Source organism: Alternaria atra, assembly GCF_907166805.1.
Source record: "Alternaria atra isolate CS162 genome assembly, contig: 28, whole genome shotgun sequence".
NCBI classification, from domain to species: Eukaryota; Fungi; Ascomycota; class Dothideomycetes; order Pleosporales; family Pleosporaceae; genus Alternaria; species Alternaria atra.
The window spans coordinates 1,073,757-1,095,151 of NW_025091326.1; the positions used below are offsets into that span (position 1 = coordinate 1,073,757).

A 21,395-nucleotide genomic window follows, 5' to 3' on the forward strand; every position below is an offset into this window, starting at 1 on the left:
ATTTCATCCCACAATGTCGTCTCATATTTTGGTGCTCGCTACTCGCGGGGACATTACTTGTGGCTATATCTCACTAAATCTATGGTTTTCACTGTTGATGCCATGGTTCACCTATGACAGTTACCAGGTTACGATAAGGATACTCGAGTCACGTCTCAGGGATTTTGATGACAGCACACCGATTCTGGACCTTTATACGGCGGCCCAATGGTTATCCACGTTTTGCACGGCATATTCTCAGTGAGTGGGCAGAACACACACATGTTCAATCAGTTAAAAATTCCTGCTAGGATATAAAAGACCATGGTACTCTTCACTTCTCAATTTTCCACGCAAACCTTTCCGAAGATATTGAATGTCCAAGACGAACGCATACAACTACGAACGCCTACATACATACTGAGTTTCTTCCTTACGACTATCTGGATACAACAGAATACTTACCTGCTGAGACCAAGATGCATTTCAATTCCCTCGTCACGACTCCTTTCGCTTTGGGACAATTCGTCGTGGTGGCCGCTGTTTTCCTGGTCAGGACGTTTCACATGTTTTCCACCGATACCCCACTCACTGCGATTCATCTCGTCCAGGCCGTAACCGTTCTCCTTGGCGCCTTTGCCGCCACCGTATACTTTGAAGAAAAGTCTCACGCCGCTTTCTGTCAAATCAAGTATCTCAGAGAAGAGCTTGAGGATACCCAAGCTAAGCATTCCTCAGTCGTAGATGATCTCAACAAGACTGCCGAAAGGAAACTTGCCAATATCGAAATGAACCTCTACTACACAAGGAATGGTCTCGAAGATGCCAAAACTGTGCTTGAGCAGACTCGAAAGATAGCCCCCGCCCACTTCGAATTCCGCGAAGCACTCGCCAAAGAGCTGACCCAAACGCGGGCCCAGCGCGACTGGGCAGCAGGCAGCACGAGATACTGCATGGATATGCTAAAGGAAGCGAGACGCAAAGCCTCCTCCCAGGAACTCGTAGCCTGGGAAATGCAGAACCAAATCAAGTTCAAGGCTAACGAGCTCCGCGACATGACGCTTTCACTGGAAAACATCAAGAAAGAGTTGGCGCTTGCGAACAAGTTTAGCCAGGAGGCGCAAGACGAGATTGACGAACAGCATGTGAAGATCGAGGAACACGAAAAGCTGATCGAGAAAAAAGAAAAAATGATCTTAGGTTTGTTGGAGCAGATAAGAGGTCGTAACCTGGGATTCAGTCGCATGCATTCCACGATCGAACGCTCCAACTCATGTGCGGATTCGGTTATCACGAAACTGGAAAACATGAATCGAGACCTCACCAGAGAAGTCGAGTATTGGCGCGGTATGAGCCAACATTGGTCCTCGAATAATGCCAATACGATTCATGCCATGGGATCCGAAATTAACGAAGTGAGGGGTGAGCTCGCAGAGCTTGATGCTGAGAACGAACGTCTTACTAGAGACCTCAAGGCTATGGTGGATCGTGTTGAGAACTTCGACAAGGAGCGAGAGGCTACGACCAACCGGATTGAGCAGCTTGAATGGGGAGTTGTCAATCCTGAGGTCGCTAAGAAAGAAGAAAAGAGCTTTACAGAAGAAGTGGATGACAATTCTACAAGGGATGAAGGGGATGAGAAGGAAAGTCCCTCCTGGTTCCTCGACGGAGACAGCGAAGACGATGGTACAGCATATGAGCTTGATAAAGGTAGTGAGGAAGATGAGTCAGAGTAGTTTATTCACGCACCAACAAACACTAATAATTTGCCTTATAAGTAGGCGAAGGGGGGATGCACTAAAAATGAGGATAATGCTCAATGCGGAATCTAAGGATGGTGAAGAATAGTGTATAAAAGATGCCACTCTAGTCAACGACAATAGCAAGAACGACAATCTAGACGAGTGGGTTGAGAACGTCGACAATCCAGTAGGCAAATTCTGATTATCTGTGCGCGCAATGGTCTACCACAAGGGCCTTGGAGAGTAATATGACTATCTCTGTTTTAGCCGTGAACTCGAGGAAGGCAGTGGCGCTTCTGCATTCGGGTCGGAGCCACCGTTCTGTGGCTTCTTACCTGGTGCTGCGGCTTGGGGAGTAAACATTGGTGCTCCCGCATTGAATCTGGAGCTACTATTATGTTGCTCCTGGGGTGGTACTGGAGGCTTCGGCTGGGCTGCCGAGTTTTGCAGTCGCAATATTTCCTGCTGCAGTCCCTGGATGAATGCATTCTTTGCATTGATTTCGGCCAGGTGCTGCTGCCTTCCTTCGGCGACGCTCCTCCGAAGGCGCTCAATAGATTCTTGATCTTCAACTGGGCTTGGAGCTAGAGCGTTCTGGGCGGCTTCTGCGTTCTCGACGCCTCCCATTGTGACATTCCCTTGTTGTGCTTTGTTCGCCTTCCATGCGTGCTTCGTGGCCATTCTGACACGATTGAGGGCACGTAGTGGATCGTCCCAATTTGGGTCAGGATTTTGTCTGCGCGGCGAAGGCAAAGGCGAACGCGACCGGTCACGGGTATTGCCACGCCCGCGTCCACTCCATGTAGACTGCCGGGGTGGAGAACGAGATGGAGAGCGATGCAACCTATTATCACCGTTACGTCCGTTGTAAGAGCGGTGCCTACCTCCTTGATGCCGGTCACGGCTGCCATCACGACTGTCATCACGGCTGTGGTCGCGGTGTCGGCGTCTGCTATCTTGATACCGGTCGCTGCTGTCGTCACGGCTCCCGGTATCTTGACGCCGGTCGTCACGGCGGTCATCGTTTCGTGGCGGCTGCGGTCGAGGCGCCGGTTGTTGCTGCACCGGAGCAGGAGGAGCTTGCGCTGCGGTATTCTGGATGAGAACCTTGTTCTCTTCCCAAAATTGGGGCATATGGTCCTTGAACCAGTCATCAGTGAAGTACGCTCTATAGTACCAGAGCGCTCAATGACACATTTTTCCTTTGTGACGCTGCTTGTCACATAGAGCACATGGGTGATTCTTGCGGCACCTGCAGAGGTGAATATATGAAGTCAGTGTATGTCTCGTATGCATTTCGTACAGTCAAAACTTACTCAAGGTACCGACGGTGGTGATAAGACGCTGGCTGCAAACGGCGAGGGCACAGACACCACTTATCTGTGGTGCCAGCCTTTGCCCAGCATTCTACAAGCACAGCGAGAGCCAATAAATATTTTGGAGGCTTTGGTTCCTCTATGTTGACGGCGGCAGGCGGTGTTGGCGTGTGTTGTTGAGAAGAGTATCAGGCGTGTGCGACTGCCTGCTATAACAGCAACAACAACGACGCTACGGCAGATCGTTTCGCCGCCAGCAACACCGGCAGCGTTTTTCACGTTCACCCAATTCCAGATAGGTCGAATTGGCCACTTGCCGTATTGTCCCTCTTACACCTTGTGTGATTGAAGCCAGTAGTCTCAAAAGTTTTTGAAATCGATGGAAGACATGACGTACCATGTGCACTACTCTCGCAGCAACTTCGCGGCACTGCCTCTGCAATGTTATGCTTCTACAAACGAAGATGTCCAGCTCGAGTGTACCAGAAGCCCTTATGTTGAAACAAGAGAAACGATAGTTTGTGCTTGACCATTCCCACTATGATGTTGATGTGATAAAAGGGGACTCATGAGAAATGAGATTGAGATTACAAGATATTCAAGAGTGCAGTGAAATAATACCTTTACGAGACTACGGAAAGGCAGGTACAGAAGATTGCATCGCCGAGAAGCCTAACACTAAATCGGAGCGCGATGTTGAATACACAGGAATTAGGCATCATAAGCTGACGATTGAAAGACTTTGCTGCATTATAAACGCACATCAGCTTACCTATTTGCACACTGCCGGCAGTATACTGCCCATTTAATAGGATAGCTCGACATGTCTCTGAAGGACACCAAAAATGCACCGATAAGTAGTGGTTTCAAAACCCGAGTGCCCTATCAATGCATCTTGCAAAAGCCTACATGGGAATTGTGTTGCAGTATGTTACAAGCTTAGTGATGATCAGGTCGTGGTATGCTTTTCATGGTGTGAAGTTCGATTTCAAGTGGCGGGAAATGCCGATGCCAAGACCCCTGGGGAGCCTTGCCTCCAAGGGCAGATCTCATCGACGACTCCACCGGGTGCATCGCCTATACCACATCATGGCGGCCCCATTCAAGGCGAAACACCACGAAATGTAGGATTTTGTTAGTGACGGTGCGGAAAGTGTACATACCGGCGCCACTTGGACGCCAGGGCCGAGCAGTCGAGAAGCGCTTCCTATCCGCAGGGGTGCATCACGCTCGCAAGCTAGCCAAAGCTCAGCAGATCCAGAAGAGGATCTGCCTAGCGCCCGCCTTCGACCTTTGCGAAGATCTGCAGCTAATGCCGCTTCGCCGATTCGCAAGCATGCACGCATTGATCTGGGTTACGTCTCTGATATCGCAGAAGCATACGATTCCCACGACGCAGACGAGCTAGACGGCGAGGGTGTCGAATACGCTCCGTTCGACACGCAGATGCAATATGGACAGATGGACGAGATTCCGTCCGAGATTCCAGATTGCCAGAATATTGGCATCCTGAATGATCCTGAGCCAGAATACAACGGGCATTATGCCCATCTGGCCAGCCACATCGAGACAGTCAGGTTCTCCCCTTTGGTTAATGCAGCATGCATAGCTGAGCACGAGAGCGGATCAAAGTGCGGCAGCGTTTTCGTCGAGCAAGCTCGAGACTACTGGACAGAATTGTTCCATATGTCCCTCTGCAGCATGCCAGAAAGAGTCGTCAAAGAGCTCACGAGCGGCAACCTGAAACAAGCGTATGATTCAGATGCTAACCTTCGGCAGACACTTGACAGCTTTGAGGAGCGCGCAAAGTCACACCCGTGCATATACGTACGATCCCTGACTGCTTCTGCTGGGCAACCGATGACGACCGATCAAGCCAAAAGATTCGTGAAATGGTTGCAGAGATATGTTTCCAACGATCTGACGATCCGACGATCGAAGAGCACAGCATCTGCAAAGAGGCGTTCAAACGAATTGACGCCAAGTTTGGCAGCCAGTGGAAGCGTGTCAGCCCCCTCGCTACACGTGCATACCTCAGTTCGAGGGCAAGTGCCCGCTTGGAATGCCGTGTCAATAACGTGTGGCTTTTTTGCAAGCAACTCCTCGCAGAATGCGCGAGGTGAGGCGCCGAGAACATACCCTTGAAGCCTCTACTGTACATTGGCTACATCGCCAAAGCCGACCGTCGAAGGCGACAGCACGAAGCTTGCGGAAAGTCGTCCAATTAGTTAGCAACGCTGGTCCAAGCCACCTGCAATATATTATGGGGACACGGCTGCTTCAAGATGAACTTCATGGTCATCTGTCTGCTCGGCGAGAAGCGACAAGGTCATGGTTTCCGTACCGAGTTAGGGTTGGGAAGACGGACCTAACGGAACATGGAGTTGGTGATCTGTTTCAGTCATCCAGCATGCCGAAATTTCATAATTTGATCTTCGGTATTGAGTTGAGAAACCGCTCGTTCGCCGATTGCACATGTTAAAAGATTCACGTCCTCTCGTCCCACCGGGCAGCAGCGGCACATATTAAGGTATACTTTGGTGGAGACAATTGGACTTTTGCTACAAGCCAAAGTCAAGAGCTAATCGGAGCAGTAGTTTACAATTGATATGTGATACACATGTAGGTTTGGTTGTTAGTCGTTGGCAACATGTCTGGTCGAATCCAAGCCTTCTTTGTTTGTCGGCTTCCTCTCTTAACTTTGTGCAAACAGCCCATGCATACGTCGCTATCATTCAAGTACTCGGGCAAACGTGATCTATATAACGGCTTACCAGTTCCTGTGGAAAGCTTACAACTACTACTATTCAATATTATCAAGATAACCAGCACGTACGCATTTCATGTATATCCTCTTTACAGTTCCGCTAGCACTCAGCACCCACGCGCATCCCTTGATCATGAGCGGAGATCTATCTTCTCAGTCATCGTGCATGAATATCATCCTGTGCCCAAGTTCTTCTCTGCCAGTCATACTGTCAGTGACTGCTTCTTCAACATCGATGGGACAGCCACCGGGTATACTATTTCATAAGAATGGCATTCCGACTCCTGCACCAACGACGTTTACGAATCCAGCGCTACCTACAAGTTTCGTGTCCTCGGATAACTCTCCACCCCGGAATGCTACTGCTTTAGCGACATCGAGTAAAGTTACTGTATGAGGCATCTCAGTGACCACCGCCGTACTGTTCGGCCCGGCTATTCCTCGTGTTTCTATATCTCCAGCATCGCCAGCAGCCCCACCCTTTGAGTGACACTGGAAACGTGCCAGCACTTCATGCTCAGATCTATTCAACGGACGACAAGTTCGAACATGTGGCGGCAGTGTCTAATGAGTGCCATTTATTTATTACACATCGCAAACTCACATACGACGAGTGAAGCGAGGCAAGCTACTACGGGGCTACCAAAAGACTCTTGGTACTAGAATACACTGGAAGATATGTTGTCTTGGTCTTTTGTAGTGCTGCTAGAGCTCTGTTGGTACATACGAAGGCAGTGATAGGTAGCCATTTAACGCGGTCAACCTTGGAAGTACAGACGTAAGACTTCATCGAGTAACGTAAGACTGCCTAAACTACCACAAGCACCTAAATGTGGTAAACGACAAGTTTCAGTACATACTCTATCCCTAGAGGTGAGTGGGGATGTGTTTGGAGTCACCTTCACCTCAGCAAACAATGGCGCTTGGCGCAGATCCCACCTTGATGATCGCCGACCGCTTCCACACTAGCCTCACCCCAACACCAACACCAGCATCAACTCTACAACCATGCAGAGCAGTAGCGGAGGTTTTCGGCCTTCTGGGTCTGAAGACCCAATCCGTAACTATTCCCACGAGTGTCGTATAGCGATGATCAGCTAACAGACTCCAGTAAACCAGCTTCGCCAGGAGCTCAACGGACTGGCTAGCCTCTATACCCAGTTAGTGGCTGATGTTCTCGCAGGCAATCCCATGCCTGTGGCACCCATGTTGGATACCGAGAAGTCGCTTCAATTAGCGAGGTATCCGGATGACCACGCTCGCTATCGCGAGATCATGCGAGCAGGCATTAAGCGCATCGATGCCGCCAGTCGCAAGTATTATGATCAGATCATAGCGGGAGCCGCGCCTTCAGTGGATAGGACGCCTTTGTACAGCCAGCCAGCCTCTTCAGGAAAGAAGAAGCCGCTCACACCACCTTCGTACAGGGCGCGCCCGCCCCTACCAGAGAACGAGAGCGCGCCGACAGCACAGCCAGGCAAGAAAGTACCCCCGACCTTTGGCACGATGCTACAGCGCAGCTCTACCATGGCGCCTGAAGCAGCCACTCCCCAAGGTCCACATTTGCCAGGCCTGAACCCAGCACAAGTTCCTAGACAGGCAGCGCAGCCAGGTGCCAGATAAGGCCCTGGAGTCCCACCAGCATACGGTCTGCCAGCTAAGAAAGAGCCAGCCCCGACTCAGGGCACATATAGCAGGGTCAACCCTCCCTCGAGCGGGTTTGTTGATAACGTGCTCATCCGCGAGGGTTGGACTCGCTGGGAGAACTATGCCGGCCAGCCGAAGTCGCAGACAGCCAAATACGAGAGTGGTTCGCAAGATGGACAAACCATCAAGAACGCTAAAGGCGAAGATGCAGTCGCAACCAGGTTGAATCCTGCAGTGTACGGCGGCACACCAGCTATGGATGTCGGCTACTGCCAGGGGTGGATTAATGGGAACTGTGAGTTCCAGAACTGGGAACTGTGTCCGTTCCGACATTGGGTCCCAGAACCTATCGAGCAGCGATGGCATTCGGAGGAGTTCATGAGCAAGATTTTGGCATCCAGTGGAGGCCCCTATCTGCCACCAGATAATCCGAATTCCAAGTACGCAGGTCGCTCGCGCGTGTATTCTAACAGGGACGTGTTCAAGCCACAGAAGTTTCTAGAGGCAGCACCACCGGAGCTCAATGCATGGTATGATCAAGCTCTGATTAACGATAAGCCTATCCCTACCCCCGAACAACAGGCTGCGGAGAAAGTTGGGTACAAGATCACAGAAACGTTCAAACAAACTGGCTCCAAGAAGACGGGGCCAGAGCAATTCCCGCCCATTTCATCCACGGAATCGAAGCCTTCAAAGGCCACAACCACCTCAGCTAGCGATTGGGCTGAGGATGAGGATTCTGCCGACGAGAAGGACCGCCGGTATCGAGACGCCAGAGCTCGGGTGGCTAAGTACGAAGCCAATGGGTTGGGGTTTCTGTAGGACCCTCAGAAGAACAAGCTGGTCGGATCAGCTAAGTATGAGGAAGAGAGGAAGAGGGTGGCCGATTTTGCGACCGGACGTTTAGGCAGGTAGTTTCGTATGGGCAAGAGCCCTAAGTCAGATCCATCGTTGTCCCTCTTGAAATAAACATGTCGTCAACCTGACAGTGCGTGACGCCGTTCGTACTATTCGTCTTCTCCTAGTATCGTTTTGCTAATATCATTGGGTTCGACTTCGTATTTGTCGTACCTAATGATGTGTTTCCGCAAACATCTGTCAAGGAGCATGGCGGTTGCACTTGTACAATCTATTCATTCAAGGACTAGGAAACGCAAAAATGTCTTTGATGCAGAGGTTTTGGGGTTAGTGGTTGGCAGACGGACCTTTTCCGAGCTTTTACTGAATCCCACTTTTCTCGGTCCGCACCTGGCTCCTGCCATGGTCAGTCGGTCCGCCGTTACGTTTCTTGAAACCTATCATAAGGGAGTTGAGAGAATGAAGCCAAGAGCGTACATCAACACAGTATGTTATGATACCCAATAATTCGTAATTTATATCATCTTAAGTTTGTACACGGGTCATTGCATCGGCACAACTTCCACACTCTGAGATTTCATAGCCAAACAAAGAAGACAGACCGTCTTCCACGATCAGACATGGTGCTAAACATCGGGGATACGAAAGGATTGAGCAAGAGTTACTCTACAGGATGCTTATCCGCTTAGTGTCTACCTGAACCATCCAATCCTGGCCTCGCTCGAATGTGGCGACTCCTACTCGTTCGTAGACGTCACTGCCCTCTCCTGTGGTAGCGACAAGTAGACCATAATGCGTCAAGAGGCAGCCACTCGATATATCCTGCGTACCTAGGACCATACATTTAAGTTGGGCCTGTGGGGGCATATCATTGTGTCGATCGAAGAAAAGGCGATCGTTACGTTGCTTGAAAAAGTCCCTCGCATCGCCACGAAGAGCTCCAGGAGTGTCATCGGAATCTTCACAGTCATTGAAGGGTGATCCAAGGTTAGGAGTCCAGTTAACCACACCGAAAGGTATATCCATGAAGCATATGGGGCCCATTAACGCCATCCATGACCATGAGAGAACTCGTCTGTTGGGTGGATAGTCGATCTTGGTCATCACTTTGGTCAGGTCTGCACGTCGCCAAAGGAGAGTGCGACGTAGATAGCTGCACTCAGTCGGATCATCCAGGATGCCATACTGTGCCTTTCCGAACAATCTTGCAAACCGTGATTCAATTCCGGCCATGCCTAACGACCTATCTGTATAATGGGTAAAGTCGAGTTGAGAATACTTTTCATATATCTCTTCGAAGAAGGCGATGCGCATGCCTTTGTATCGCTTCAACATAGCATCGGGAAATTGGGGATCGGAGAGGAAAGACGTTTTGTGGCTGGTGCAATAGTGAGCTTAACTGCCATAGTATGAGAGGGCTTCATGACGCTTACTTGTACAACGTTGTTAAAGTTTCACATCGGATCCCCGTTCCGCACTCCCAGTAGACTTGAACTTCTGTGAAGTGAATAATACGCCGAGACAACGCTCGTTCTTGGAATACCCATCCTCTTTTACTCAATGCAGCTTGCTCTACATGGCGTTCGAAGTCATCGATCGGATCGCACAGATATATCATATCTACGCTACCAGACTGATTGGCATAAGAAAGCGGATAGTGGCGTCTTGGTTTGCGTTCCGTTCGCAGAAAGCCATCGTCGCTCCCAGTCGCACATGTCGCCGACAGCGTAACGTACGCGCACCTAAAGACGTCTTCCATCTTCCCAATCTGAGCCTGCAAATCCGCGTCGTCATCTTGAATTATGCATAGCGCGTCCACCCACAAATAACGAATACCGAGGCTTCTAGTGATTTTTACTGCGTCTCGAAAGGTTTGTGGTAAAATTCTTAGATCAAGGTGATTCTGCCAACGTTCGAGCTTCTCGTTACTCAAAAAATGGAGATTCCCATGCAATGCTGGGTCGCCCCACCGATGTGTCAAAGCCACATATTTTTTGTCTTTCCTAATGATGTTGCAGTCTAGACGAAGTATATTCGAATCCCCACGACCGTGGCTGTTGCAACCCTCTCTTGGATAAACGTCGACCAGTCTACGAGGCATAGCGACCTCGGTTGGCTTGCATTCGTGATACAGATCACACCACTTGATCCATCTCTTTAATAACTTGATTTGGATGTGACTTCCAGGGGTTGGTAGAATGGGGAAACCTCTCTGGTAAGTATCCGGGAAATGATTCAGACCTACGTCCACGATTAATATTGGTCTCCAAGGATGAAATGCACAGCCTACCAGGGGACGGGCCTACTATCAGCGAAAGTATGGGAGGCTCTCCTCTTGCAGTGGTTAGCGAAGACCCCTCTTGCAGCACCATCTTGTTTTTGTTATCTCCTGTCATACTGTCCATTTGTTTGTACAAGACAGCACATAGAGAACATGTCGTTTGAGATGCTTGGGCTTGTTCGTAGGATACTACAAATGAGCTCCTCGAGAAGACCCCGGTTTCCGTGCTCGAACAGTCCTGACATAGAGGGGTCAGAATAGGATACGTTGGAGCAAGCATGGCAATTTCCTCCTTATCGAGGTTACCGAAGACAGTTTTTGCGAAAAGTTTATCGAAGCGTGTCATCCACACATCCAGTGTACCAGGCATTGCGTAGGGATTTTTGGTGTTGGCTATTCCACCATTCCGTTGTCGCTGATAGTCTAAGCGGATCAGATCACGCGATTTCTGCTGATGGTTTGACATCAGAAACTTGCTCATCGATTGCCGAGGGGACCATTCACCTCTTGGCGAGAGTTGGATGTCGGAGAAAGCATCATTGACTTGCTCGATATTTGTGGAACCCGACCGTTTGGTCCGCTCATGTGAACATTTGGGTTGTACATGTAGTGTGGATTGCCGTTTGGAATAGAACCGATTTCTTGAAGCGCTTCGTATGATTCTCTGCTCTTTGCTCTCCCTGAGGTGGATGATACCACCTTGACCTCTGAAGCAGGCGTGACGAATATCGGTACTTCATTACCGTCTATGGTTTGTTGGTACACTTCGGCTGTGTCCTGTTCTGCTGAATCTGGTACCAACAGCCTGTCTCTCACGAAAAGGAGAAGCCTACGTAGAGCAATACTGTAACACTGCTCTCCGTCTACCAGACATGTGTCGTTCATGTGTTTGATCCAAGATACCACCACTGGATTAATAGAACGACTTTGGCTTTCCCTTGACCAGAACGTATCGAACTCATCGGGAAATGCCTGGTCGTCGAATGTGTTGAGCCCTTCAGTGCCATAAACCAACCAGATGATCCACTCTAGAATGATACAGCCCATACCCCACATGTCGTAGGACCGAGAGAATATCCGGTGGTGGTCACCCAATCTGCCGACCTCAGGTGGTCTATATCGAAATGTCCCACCTGGAGTTGCTGAAGGTTTGATTCGGGCATTTGTTGGTAGTGAATGTACCTTTGCCAGTCCCAGATCTGCGATCTGAAACATTCCACGTTGCGGTCCTAGAGATCTGAGAATATTCTCTGGCTTCAGGTCTCCGTGTCGGCCGTTGGATGTAATTGGTGATGGCTTGTTGTGCCACTCATCAAGTGCTGCAACTAGTCCTCCTATTTGCTCGGTAGTCCAACTGATAAGATCTCCATCTCGAGACCAGTTGTTCTCATCGCTCCAATACGACCGCAAGTTGCCTCCGTCTGCCCACTGAAAGAGCAGGTAACTTGTGGGGCCTTGCCTGGTAGAACCCTGTCTGAAGCCGCCGACAAACTTTACGATATGTCGATGTTTCAACTGCCGCGCCATGTCTAAGGCAACAAGTTCTCTCTGGTCGGCCCCAACTTCCTTATCTCGTAGTTCTTTGATCGCGATGACGAGGTTGCCCTGTTGAAGTTAGCAAGATCCTGGAACTTCAAGATGGAGATACTGACTGCACTGACGGTTTGGTGAGCATGGTGTATGGTAGCTTTGTGCAGCAAGCTGAAACTACCCCCCTCGCTCTTAGAATCACATGTGATAAACGGCAACCGGCAGTCTTGGTGTAGATCTTCCATCGTGCTATCACTCCTGAAGATTTGGGAGAGAAATATCCATTGCTTCTCACAAAAACCGTCTTTCTCCTGTTTTTTCCACCGGTAAAACCACTTCCAGGCGGATGAATCTCTTGAAAAGCCGTTGAGAGAAGTGAGACATGATCCCTCCACAGCGATAGGAAGGTACTTGTCGTCAAATCTGAATTTTTCAAGGTTGGCAGCCTTAAGAACTTTGTCCTGGACGACCAACGTAGCAAACGTTTTTCGTGCATGTGTAGCAATATACTCGACAAGTGATGGGCTATATTCTCCTTTCATGGCCTTATCGAGTTCCTCCTTAATGGCTGTTTCGGTGACCAGCGTTTCGAAGTCGTCGTGGGGAAGGAAATACTTCTGCGAGAATACACTGTATGCTAGTGTTTCGGAAATGGCATCGTAGAGCCCACGTTCTTGATTTGAACCCATATCATCTTCCGAGTCAGAAGACGTCGTATGGGAATCGTAGAAATCCGATTGTGGCCGGTGAGTCGACGAAGAAAAAGACTGCTGTTGGCCATGCATGGCTAGACTTGGCGACTATTTGTTGATTGGACAACGATGACGTGGTACGACACAGCCCTGGGCAGTGCGGAATGCGTTGCAGAAATGTACACGAAGTAGTGTAGAATATGTGGAGATTTGAAGTAGAGGTCAGTTCTCGTAGTCGATGACTGGCTTGTTCTCATGACACAGGGCCATCCGCGGCATTTAAGTAGGTAGCACTGCGCAGCCGCAAAGGCAGACATCGGAAAGTCGAAACAAACGTCGACCCTGGAAATAGTCCAATCATGATGTGACTACGCTCTCAGCCTTCAACGAGTATGTTGATGTTCACTTAACTCACTGGTGGCTTGCAGAGCATAGCCATGGCAGCATTCGAGTGTCATTCACCGGTGAGAGAGCATGTCGACCTACTCCACTCGTTCGGCACACCCAGCCTTGTGCGTAAGTAACATTAGCGTATCGCAACAACACATCAACATCCTGGCTTGTGCCGCGCTGAAATTGTGACCACTGAGCGAACGCGCCTAGATGATCTGATAAGCGCGCATGCACAGCCGACTCGGAATTTCAAGAGCTGATCGGTACGAGGATAGTGTGCATCCTGTGTTATCCTCATTCGTCCAAGTCGTACTCGTTACGGGCCATTGGAGGGCTGTTTATCGCTGATAGAAATAAGAGGGTGTTTAATCTATAGCTCGTGATTGCCGTGCGTAGTCGGCTGGCGAACATCATTACCCTCGTCCAGTGCGTCGTGCATGACGTTCGCATAATAGATACGTATCATGTGGCAATTCAATGCATGCGTTCAGTCACGATGCGAATGGAGACCAACCCAGCAACTCCCTCACAATTCGTTGGTGTTGAGCCTCGAAACCAGCTCGATTAGAGCTCGACCGTTATGTTCACCGCCTCGGCCGCTTCACAGAATGCCGCTCGTCGAGATGTGAGAATCCATAGTTCCTCGTTGATTTTCATGGAGAGGAGAGTCTGTTGCAGGTAAGGTGATCGCTACGGACATGCGAAAGACGGGGATTCACATCGAAAGTTGTCCATAGAGCTATGGCATTCATTGTCCCAGGGCCAGGGAGGCTAATCAATACGTGATTCGGGGTATGTGGAGGTAGACTTGACCCATCGTCGTCTCGAGCGCGTAGGCCTATGTTGGCCCTACCAGTATTGGCTGCGTGGCCGGTTGATATGGGTCCTCTGGAGTTGTCGCATCCCTCGTCCGGTTAATTGGCGATGCAGTTGGCGAATTGAATGTCTTGACCGGAATCCTGAATGGCGTGGTAAGATGATGCATGCGTGCGTGGCACAGAATCACATTACCGGCTGTGATCGCGGGTCGTTTGTGGGTGAGGTTGAAGACGCGGGGTGCGTGCAACCTGTTCGGCCCGGAGCAGGAGCTGTCGCCCCACAAGCTTCACGATCCGTAGGGCTACTTAGCGACGCACCTTGCCGGCAATGTCAATACAGATTCGCTCTGCCCATCAAGATGGCGCAAGTATTTTGTCTTTGCGATAACGCATAGCATGCAATCGATGTGGAGAAGGCTTGGGTATGTGCATTCATTACGAGAATCCTGGTATCAACATTACATGTACGCTACCAACAAAACTCCTTCGCCGCTTGCAGAAAGATTATAAGAGAAATAGCTAATAGAGATGCATGTGCCCTCGGCATTCCATGCATCCAGTCAGCACAACGATACGCGTCTACTGCTTATCGTTCTGCGAGTAGATGAAGTTGGCAGCAACAGGCACCAGAGCATTGTGCTCAGCCCACTCTCGCACGCCACCACCCTCCTTTCCAGTACCCCAATGCTGACGGTCCTCCGGCTTACTCAGATGCAGCTGTTCAGTCGTTCCATTCTTGGGCACAAAGACAAGGAACACATAGCGATGCTTGCCCGTCTTTGGCGGTGGACCAGGAGGCTTGTACTCGATTACGTCTTCCGGACCGCCATCAGTCGACTCGGTTTGTTCAGTGAGGCCGAATTCTGGTAGGGGTAGGATCGAGAATGTGTTTGGCGCAATAGTGACGTTGGAAGCAATCCAGTGGCACATCTCACTCCACTTTGGGTTGTCGCGGGACGGCGCGTCCGGATCTGTAAGTGTGACGACGTAGCTCATGTCAGACATGCTGTGTATTCCATTGGGGCTCGTGTCATCGTGAAGGACGACGCTGGGTTGTTCTTGAAGATCTTCTGGATCGATTGTGTTGCCGAGTTTGGCCTTGGCATCTGACCAGAGAACGGAGAGTGTAAGGCTAGGTAGGAAATCGTCAATGACCGTAGGAATTATCTCAGCGTGTTGGAGTCTGTAGCAAATTAGTGGAGTACATATAGAGTGAATGAATTTCCTTACTTGGTTCGAACAGCCTGGACGTTCTTGGGACCGTTGAGTAATAATGGTCTTTGCTCAGTTGGTAACGCGACTGTTCCGCATAGCTGCATCAAGCAAGTCAGGCCTATCGAAACCCGAGAAAACATCGTATTGGCGAACTGTTGGATATTGATTCAAGAATTATGCTACTGTCTGGACTGTCGCTTCAAAGTACGCTGCAGACGTATTTGGGTGGAAAGTGCAGTTTATTGAGAAGAACGTTATCGCGTGAGGTAGTTCCTCAGGTGAAAGATCTCCACCCCAGTGTCGTGCGTCATCCGTACCTCAACTTGTGCAGATCCACTAACGGTCTGGGCAGCTACGACGTAATTGGGCAACAACAACCTTGCAACAACACGACTCATACAGATGTCATGTAAATATATTTCTGCTAGACTGTAGCTCTATGGGTATTCGGATAACACGCTCAAGAACAAGAAACCGCCAACGTAGAAGACGGGTGCCATTGAATCAGCAACCCTCAAAATGGTCACAAATCTGCGCCTCACAGAAAGCGCTGCTGGTGGTGACGAACCCCATGTTCTGTGAGATTTGGTACTCGGCAAGCTCCTGAGCCCCTCGGCCCGTCATCGTGCCTGTGCAGTCGCGGATCAGGACACAGTCCCATCCGTAGGAGTAGGCATCAGACACGGTGCCGAATACGCACTGGTCGGTGTTGACGCCAGCGAAAAGTAGGGTTTGCTTGCCGGATGCACGGAGGTACTCGTGTAGAGGCTCCTTCTCAGACCAGAGTCCGCTCATGCGCGTCTTGTCAAAGAACAAATCGCCAGGCTGAGCGACTGCTTTGAAAGGGTCGTAGAGTTCGGCGTTCCAGGTCCGCTTGAACAAGCACCTTCCCTGATCATCGGGTAGCTGGGCGCCGAGCCCGACGTGCCATCCTAGACTCTTGCTGAAGCCTCGCTGGATAGCAGGTGCCATCTTCTTCAAGTCATGGTCACTGATTCCCCAATTGAGCCAGGCGATCTGAATCCCTTCCTTACGACATCTCTCAATAACTTTCAGTGTCGGTGCAATGGCGGCAATGCCTGCTGCGTGATCTCGATAAACTGGGTGAACAAAGTAGTTTTGCATGTCGACAACAATCAAGACCGAGGTACCAGGGTCGATCATGAAGCCGGTGTGGTTGCGATCTTCTTCATCGCACTCGAAGACCATTCTCTGCTGCGACCCGCGAGATAGATCGAACTTCTTGGTTGCGGGTAGGTAAAGCCATTGTTCGTCTCCTCCAAATGGGATAGGTGCAGTGCATGTGATGGTCCCCACTGTGACGTCTTTGTGCTGTTCTTCTGTGGTAGTGAGAATGAGGGACTCCGAGGCCATGGAGCCGTCGGAGAGGGCGAGGTCGAGATAGGTGAGAGTTGAGAGTTGAGAGCGGCAGAATACCCAGAATAGATTCAGAGCAGAAGAACAGTGTGGAGGTGTGGTGAGGATGATTGAATAGATTAGAGCAAATGACAAAGAATGCACCTTACCTTTGTAGTCGGTGCGAGAACGCTGTTGCTTCATTTGTTTGCGGTGAGTTTGATAACAGGCCTTATCATTGTGATAGGCTTCCTTCGGAAGGAAGCTTAGTCGTAAGGCAATGATTCACTCAGGGCAGTGTAAACCTACCTATCAGCTTATGCGGAGATGTGGTTCCGTAGGGACTTGGAAGCTGCTTCAGCCTTTCCAATTAGCGGTAAAGTGCGTCGAACCGACCTGACGATCACATTGGATTCCCCAGGATGCGGAGATACGAGCTGGGGATCTTCTTTGATAATTTGGTGTTGTCGCGTTTGGCCGCGTCTTACAGAGCGATAAGGCTGATGTACTTGATAGATAGCCGTCGCCTTACTACAAGGGAATCCCCGAGGGTCCGACAATACCCGAGCGCGATCCAGTGTACACGGTGTACGCCAGCGTGTCCATGGTACTTTCTGGACTACCAGAGGTAATGCGATAATACGTGGCCATGCTAGGAGGGTAGAGTCCACATATCCTCGAAGAATTCTAGGAGATTCTTGTGCCAACTGTACTACGACGCCAGCCAGCCAGTCTCGTGTTCTGTATGTCTAATGCTGGCCACGGGTTGCGCATCACCAGGCACTGCTGACGCTGCCCATGTGGTGGAAAAGCTCGTCTTGTTACTCATTTGATCGTGTGCACACTATACATACGGTTTGCTGCAAGCTCCTGTGTACCGTGTCCAGCCTTGGAGCCGAGCCGCATGCATCGACGTGTGGTGGCGTTCGCAGGGCTCGCGACCAAGATTGTCAGTTTCAGCAGCCTCGTGTTTGCTTTGACAAAACGCGTGTGCTTGGCGAAGTAGTTGAGGGTGTCTTCCCCTTTATGCGAAAGGAATGAACAATATGGACTAAGATTAAGGAGACATGTGAATGTTGAATGTGGGGTGCATTGCCATGCTGGCCGTCACGTGCGCCATGATCAAACCTTGGAACTTTCAAGCGAAGTGACGACGGAGCTGCAGCAAAGGCACTCTCATCACGAGCCTCTGGACCCCGACGAAGCCGCCATCAGCCACACTCACTTCGCCGATCCTGCATCTGCACAGTGCAACACTTTTACCACGCCGTAGGACGACATTTGGCCCGTACAGCATTCCGCTGTCTTGTTTGGCTGTTCAACACCAACTCGGACCCTTTAAGTAAGGAGCGAAGAAACCACACATAAACACCAGCGCGATGGCGTCGCTGGGCGAGGAGCTCCTCAACATTGTCAACAGGCTGCAAGATTTGGTCTTTAACACGATTGGAAATGATTCCCTAGATTTACCCCAGATTGTACGTGCGCCCCAGCCAGAGAAGAGAATGCGGTGAACGCAGAGCAGATTTTACAAAGCTCTGTCGAATTTAATCAGAATCCCACTAACTCGATCAGGTCGTTGTGGGATCACAATCGTCCGGAAAATCATCAGTACTCGAGAATATCGTCGGCAAGGACTTCCTTCCTCGTGGCAGCGGTATCGTCACACGCCGGCCGCTCATCCTCCAACTCATCAACCTCCCGAGCGAACGCGACGAAGACGACGACGATGAAGTTCACGTACCCCACACACCAGCAAGCGTAGCTGGCCAGCAAGAATGGGGAGAGTTTCTCCACATTCCCGGCCAGAGGTTCTACGACTTCGCCGACGTCAAGCGCGAGATCGAGAACGAGACCTCGAGGATAGCAGGAAACAACAAGGGCATCAACAGGCAACCGATCAACCTGAAGATCTACTCGCCGCACGTCCTCAGCTTGACGCTCGTTGATTTGCCCGGCTTAACAAAGGTTGGTGATGGCAACTTTTTCTGCCACCAACATGGAGCTAACACCCTTAGGTGCCCATTGGCGACCAACCTTCCGATATTGAGAAGCAGACACGAAACCTCATCACCGAGTACATTGCGAAGCCGAACAGTGTCATCCTCGCTGTCTCCCCCGCCAACGTCGATCTCGTAAACTCCGAGGCTCTAAAGTTGGCCCGCCATGTCGACCCCATGGGCAAGAGGACCATCGGTGTCCTTACAAAGCTGGATCTTATGGATCACGGTACCAACGCCATGGACATTCTCTCTGGTCGTGTATACCCTCTGAAGCTCGGTTTCATTGGTATTGTCAACCGGTCACAACAAGACATCCAGGGCAACAAGTCGCTTTCCGATGCCCTGCAAGCCGAGCGAGACTTCTTCCGACACCACCCTGCGTACCGGAATATGGCAAACCGATGCGGTACTCAGCTGCTCGCCAAAAGCCTCAACCAGACCCTCATGGCCCACATTCGCGATAGGTTACCAGACATCAAGGCACGCCTCAACACGCTTATGGGTCAGACACAACAAGAGCTTGCTAGCTACGGCGATGTAGCTTTCACTGGAAAGGAGCACCGAGGCTCGCTTATCCTGCAGCTCATGACCCGCTTTGCCTCGTCTTTCATCTCGTCCATCGATGGTACTTCTACTGAAATCTCCACCAAGGAGCTGTGTGGTGGTGCTCGTATCTACTACATCTTCAACTCAGTCTTTGGTAACTCGCTTGAGCAAGTGGACCCCACCCAAAACCTTTCCGTATTGGACATTCGGACGGCCATTCGCAACTCGACTGGTCCAAGGCCCAGTCTGTTCGTGCCTGAACTGGCTTTCGACCTCCTTGTAAAGCCTCAGATCAAGCTTTTGGAGATACCCAGTCAACGTTGTGTGGAGCTCGTATACGAGGAACTTATCAAGATCTGCCACACTTGTGGCTCTACCGAATTGACGAGATACCCTAGGCTTCAGGGAAAGCTCATTGAAGTCGTCTCGGACCTTCTGCGAGAACAACTTGGCCCTTGCTCTGGTTACGTCGCTTCTCTCATCGACATCCAAAGGGCATACATCAACACAAACCACCCCAACTTCCTTGGAGCAGCTGCCGCCATGTCATCTGTAATCAACGACAAGGAGCAGCGGGAGAAGAAGATTGCAATGGAGGCCGAGAAGAAGAGGCGAGAACAGAGGAGGATAAAAGAACTTCAGAACGGTCAGAATGGAGAAGGTTCTGAGGAGGGCGAGGGAGGCGAGGGAGCGACCCTGAAAGCTCTTCCTCTCCGGAAACACCAGTCACAAACCAGCCGCAGCATGTCACCTGCCGTCGGGCGGATGATGAACGGCTCTCAGAGCACCACAGCAGCGCTCAACAACCGCAACCGGTCACCTCCTGGTACTGCACGCGACAGTTTCCTGAACTACTTCTTCAGCAAAGACAGCAACAACGCATACGCCAACCCGCAACAGGCAGCACAAGCAGCGCTCGACAACCGGCCAGGTAGCCGACACGTCAGCCAAAATAGTGAGCCAAGCTTTGCGCAGAGCATCCGGAGAGGAGACAACAAGCAGCCTGCCCACGTGTTGGCAATGATGCCACCAGACTCCGATGACTACGATGCCCCATTGAGCGCTGCCATGAGCGGCCCTCCCCGAAGTCCAAGTGTGGGAACAGATAACTTTGAAGGCGGCTTCGTAAGTTTTTCTTCCAAATGTCACTACGACCATACGCTAACATCTGACAGCCATCAAACCCCGAGCAAGCACCTGCACTCACCGAACGCGAAGCCCTCGAAACCGAGCTCATCCGCCGCCTCATCTCGTCATACTTCAACATTGTCCGGGAAACAGTCGCTGATCAGGTCCCCAAGGCCATTATGCATCTCCTCGTCAATCACTCGAAAGATGTTGTACAAAACAGGCTCGTCTCAACGTTGTACAAGGAGGACCTGTTCCAAGAGCTCCTGTACGAGGACGACACCATCAAGGCCGAGCGTGAGAAGTGCGAGAAGCTGCTCAAGACATACAAGGAAGCAGCCAAGATTGTTGGCGAGGTTTTGTAAGAGATAGGTGTTTGGATAATGAAACGAATCATCACGGGTTCCTTGTAGGTTTTGAAAATGTGCGATTATACAGCCTTCGCCCCGCATCCGATTGGTATTACAGGGTCATGTTAGACGTTCGGGCTGGGGCGAAGGTTGACAAAGCGTATGGAGGCGGCCGCCCTCATGTTAATATTGTCCTTGGCCGCTTCTCAACGCTTTTCATTTCTACTCTTCTGTTGCCCTTCTTGTTTTCCAAGGGTTGCAGGGCGTTTTCTGAGGCTCCGCTTTTCATCCTTTCTGCGCGTTTTGATGGTCTGTGTAGCATAGAACCTGCCCATGGCGGGTCGGGGGGGTGGAGATGATACATGTATAGAATATACCATTGGCAACAACTATCGTCTTCCAAGATAAGCACCGTTCCTTACTCAAAACCGGGATGATTCTCAAATGTCAAAATCTGAAAATGACGGGTATGGCATTCGCAGTGCTTTGTTGAGTACTAGGGTAGTCTTGCATGAGTGGGGCAGAGAGACTATTCAATTAGTTGCTTGGAGTCGAGCACGCTGACTTGTACATTGACGTGTCGAACTGACGGCAAATGAAGAGATCGAACTAAAGCATGTATATTGAAAACGTGACCAACTCGACGTCTATGTTGTACAAAAGGTACATAGTACAAGAGATTGGTATCTCGTAGATGTCGTACCACTGTTGACTGCTCTCCCCCACCGAGCCGCCTCTCGGCTTGATGGGAAACGGCCGCATTATGCCCATGCT

General features: G+C 50.5%; 8 protein-coding genes across 8 annotated transcripts; 4 read left to right on the top strand and 4 right to left on the bottom strand.

The window, feature by feature from the left end:
• Nucleotides 1–458: 458 nt before the first annotated feature.
• On the top strand, nt 459–1,715 carry ALTATR162_LOCUS7405 (uncharacterized protein; the record flags this gene model as incomplete). The annotated part of the gene is made up of 1 exon (XM_043315033.1): nt 459–1,715. The coding sequence occupies one exon, from the start codon at nt 459–461 to the stop codon at nt 1,713–1,715; it is 1,257 nt and encodes a 418-aa protein (XP_043170968.1).
• Nucleotides 1,716–1,973: 258 nt separating this feature from the next.
• On the bottom strand, nt 1,974–2,402 carry ALTATR162_LOCUS7406 (uncharacterized protein; the record flags this gene model as incomplete). Its single annotated transcript, XM_043315034.1, has 1 exon — nt 1,974–2,402. One exon carries the CDS (start codon nt 2,400–2,402, stop codon nt 1,974–1,976), a length of 429 nt encoding a protein of 142 aa, XP_043170969.1.
• Nucleotides 2,403–4,126: 1,724 nt separating this feature from the next.
• ALTATR162_LOCUS7407 (uncharacterized protein) lies at nt 4,127–4,877 on the top strand (the record flags this gene model as incomplete). The annotated part of the gene is made up of 3 exons (XM_043315035.1): nt 4,127–4,161; nt 4,255–4,788; nt 4,817–4,877. The coding sequence occupies 3 exons, from the start codon at nt 4,127–4,129 to the stop codon at nt 4,875–4,877; spliced, it is 630 nt and encodes a 209-aa protein (XP_043170970.1).
• A 1,935-nt stretch (nt 4,878–6,812) lies between these two features.
• Nucleotides 6,813–8,273, top strand: ALTATR162_LOCUS7408 (uncharacterized protein; the record flags this gene model as incomplete). Its single annotated transcript, XM_043315036.1, has 3 exons — nt 6,813–6,864; nt 6,916–7,416; nt 7,477–8,273. The coding sequence occupies 3 exons, from the start codon at nt 6,813–6,815 to the stop codon at nt 8,271–8,273; spliced, it is 1,350 nt and encodes a 449-aa protein (XP_043170971.1).
• Nucleotides 8,274–8,975: 702 nt separating this feature from the next.
• On the bottom strand, nt 8,976–12,905 carry ALTATR162_LOCUS7409 (uncharacterized protein; the record flags this gene model as incomplete). The annotated part of the gene is made up of 4 exons (XM_043315037.1): nt 8,976–9,687; nt 9,743–9,806; nt 11,160–12,195; nt 12,243–12,905. The coding sequence occupies 4 exons, from the start codon at nt 12,903–12,905 to the stop codon at nt 8,976–8,978; spliced, it is 2,475 nt and encodes an 824-aa protein (XP_043170972.1).
• A 1,697-nt stretch (nt 12,906–14,602) lies between these two features.
• Nucleotides 14,603–15,378, bottom strand: ALTATR162_LOCUS7410 (uncharacterized protein; the record flags this gene model as incomplete). Its single annotated transcript, XM_043315038.1, has 2 exons — nt 14,603–15,206; nt 15,254–15,378. 2 exons carry the CDS (start codon nt 15,376–15,378, stop codon nt 14,603–14,605), a joined length of 729 nt encoding a protein of 242 aa, XP_043170973.1.
• A 364-nt stretch (nt 15,379–15,742) lies between these two features.
• Nucleotides 15,743–16,612, bottom strand: ALTATR162_LOCUS7411 (uncharacterized protein; the record flags this gene model as incomplete). Its single annotated transcript, XM_043315039.1, has 1 exon — nt 15,743–16,612. The coding sequence occupies one exon, from the start codon at nt 16,610–16,612 to the stop codon at nt 15,743–15,745; it is 870 nt and encodes a 289-aa protein (XP_043170974.1).
• Nucleotides 16,613–17,973: 1,361 nt separating this feature from the next.
• On the top strand, nt 17,974–20,636 carry ALTATR162_LOCUS7412 (uncharacterized protein; the record flags this gene model as incomplete). Its single annotated transcript, XM_043315040.1, has 4 exons — nt 17,974–18,072; nt 18,170–18,562; nt 18,613–20,268; nt 20,319–20,636. 4 exons carry the CDS (start codon nt 17,974–17,976, stop codon nt 20,634–20,636), a joined length of 2,466 nt encoding a protein of 821 aa, XP_043170975.1.
• Between the last annotated feature and the right edge of the window lie 759 nt (nt 20,637–21,395).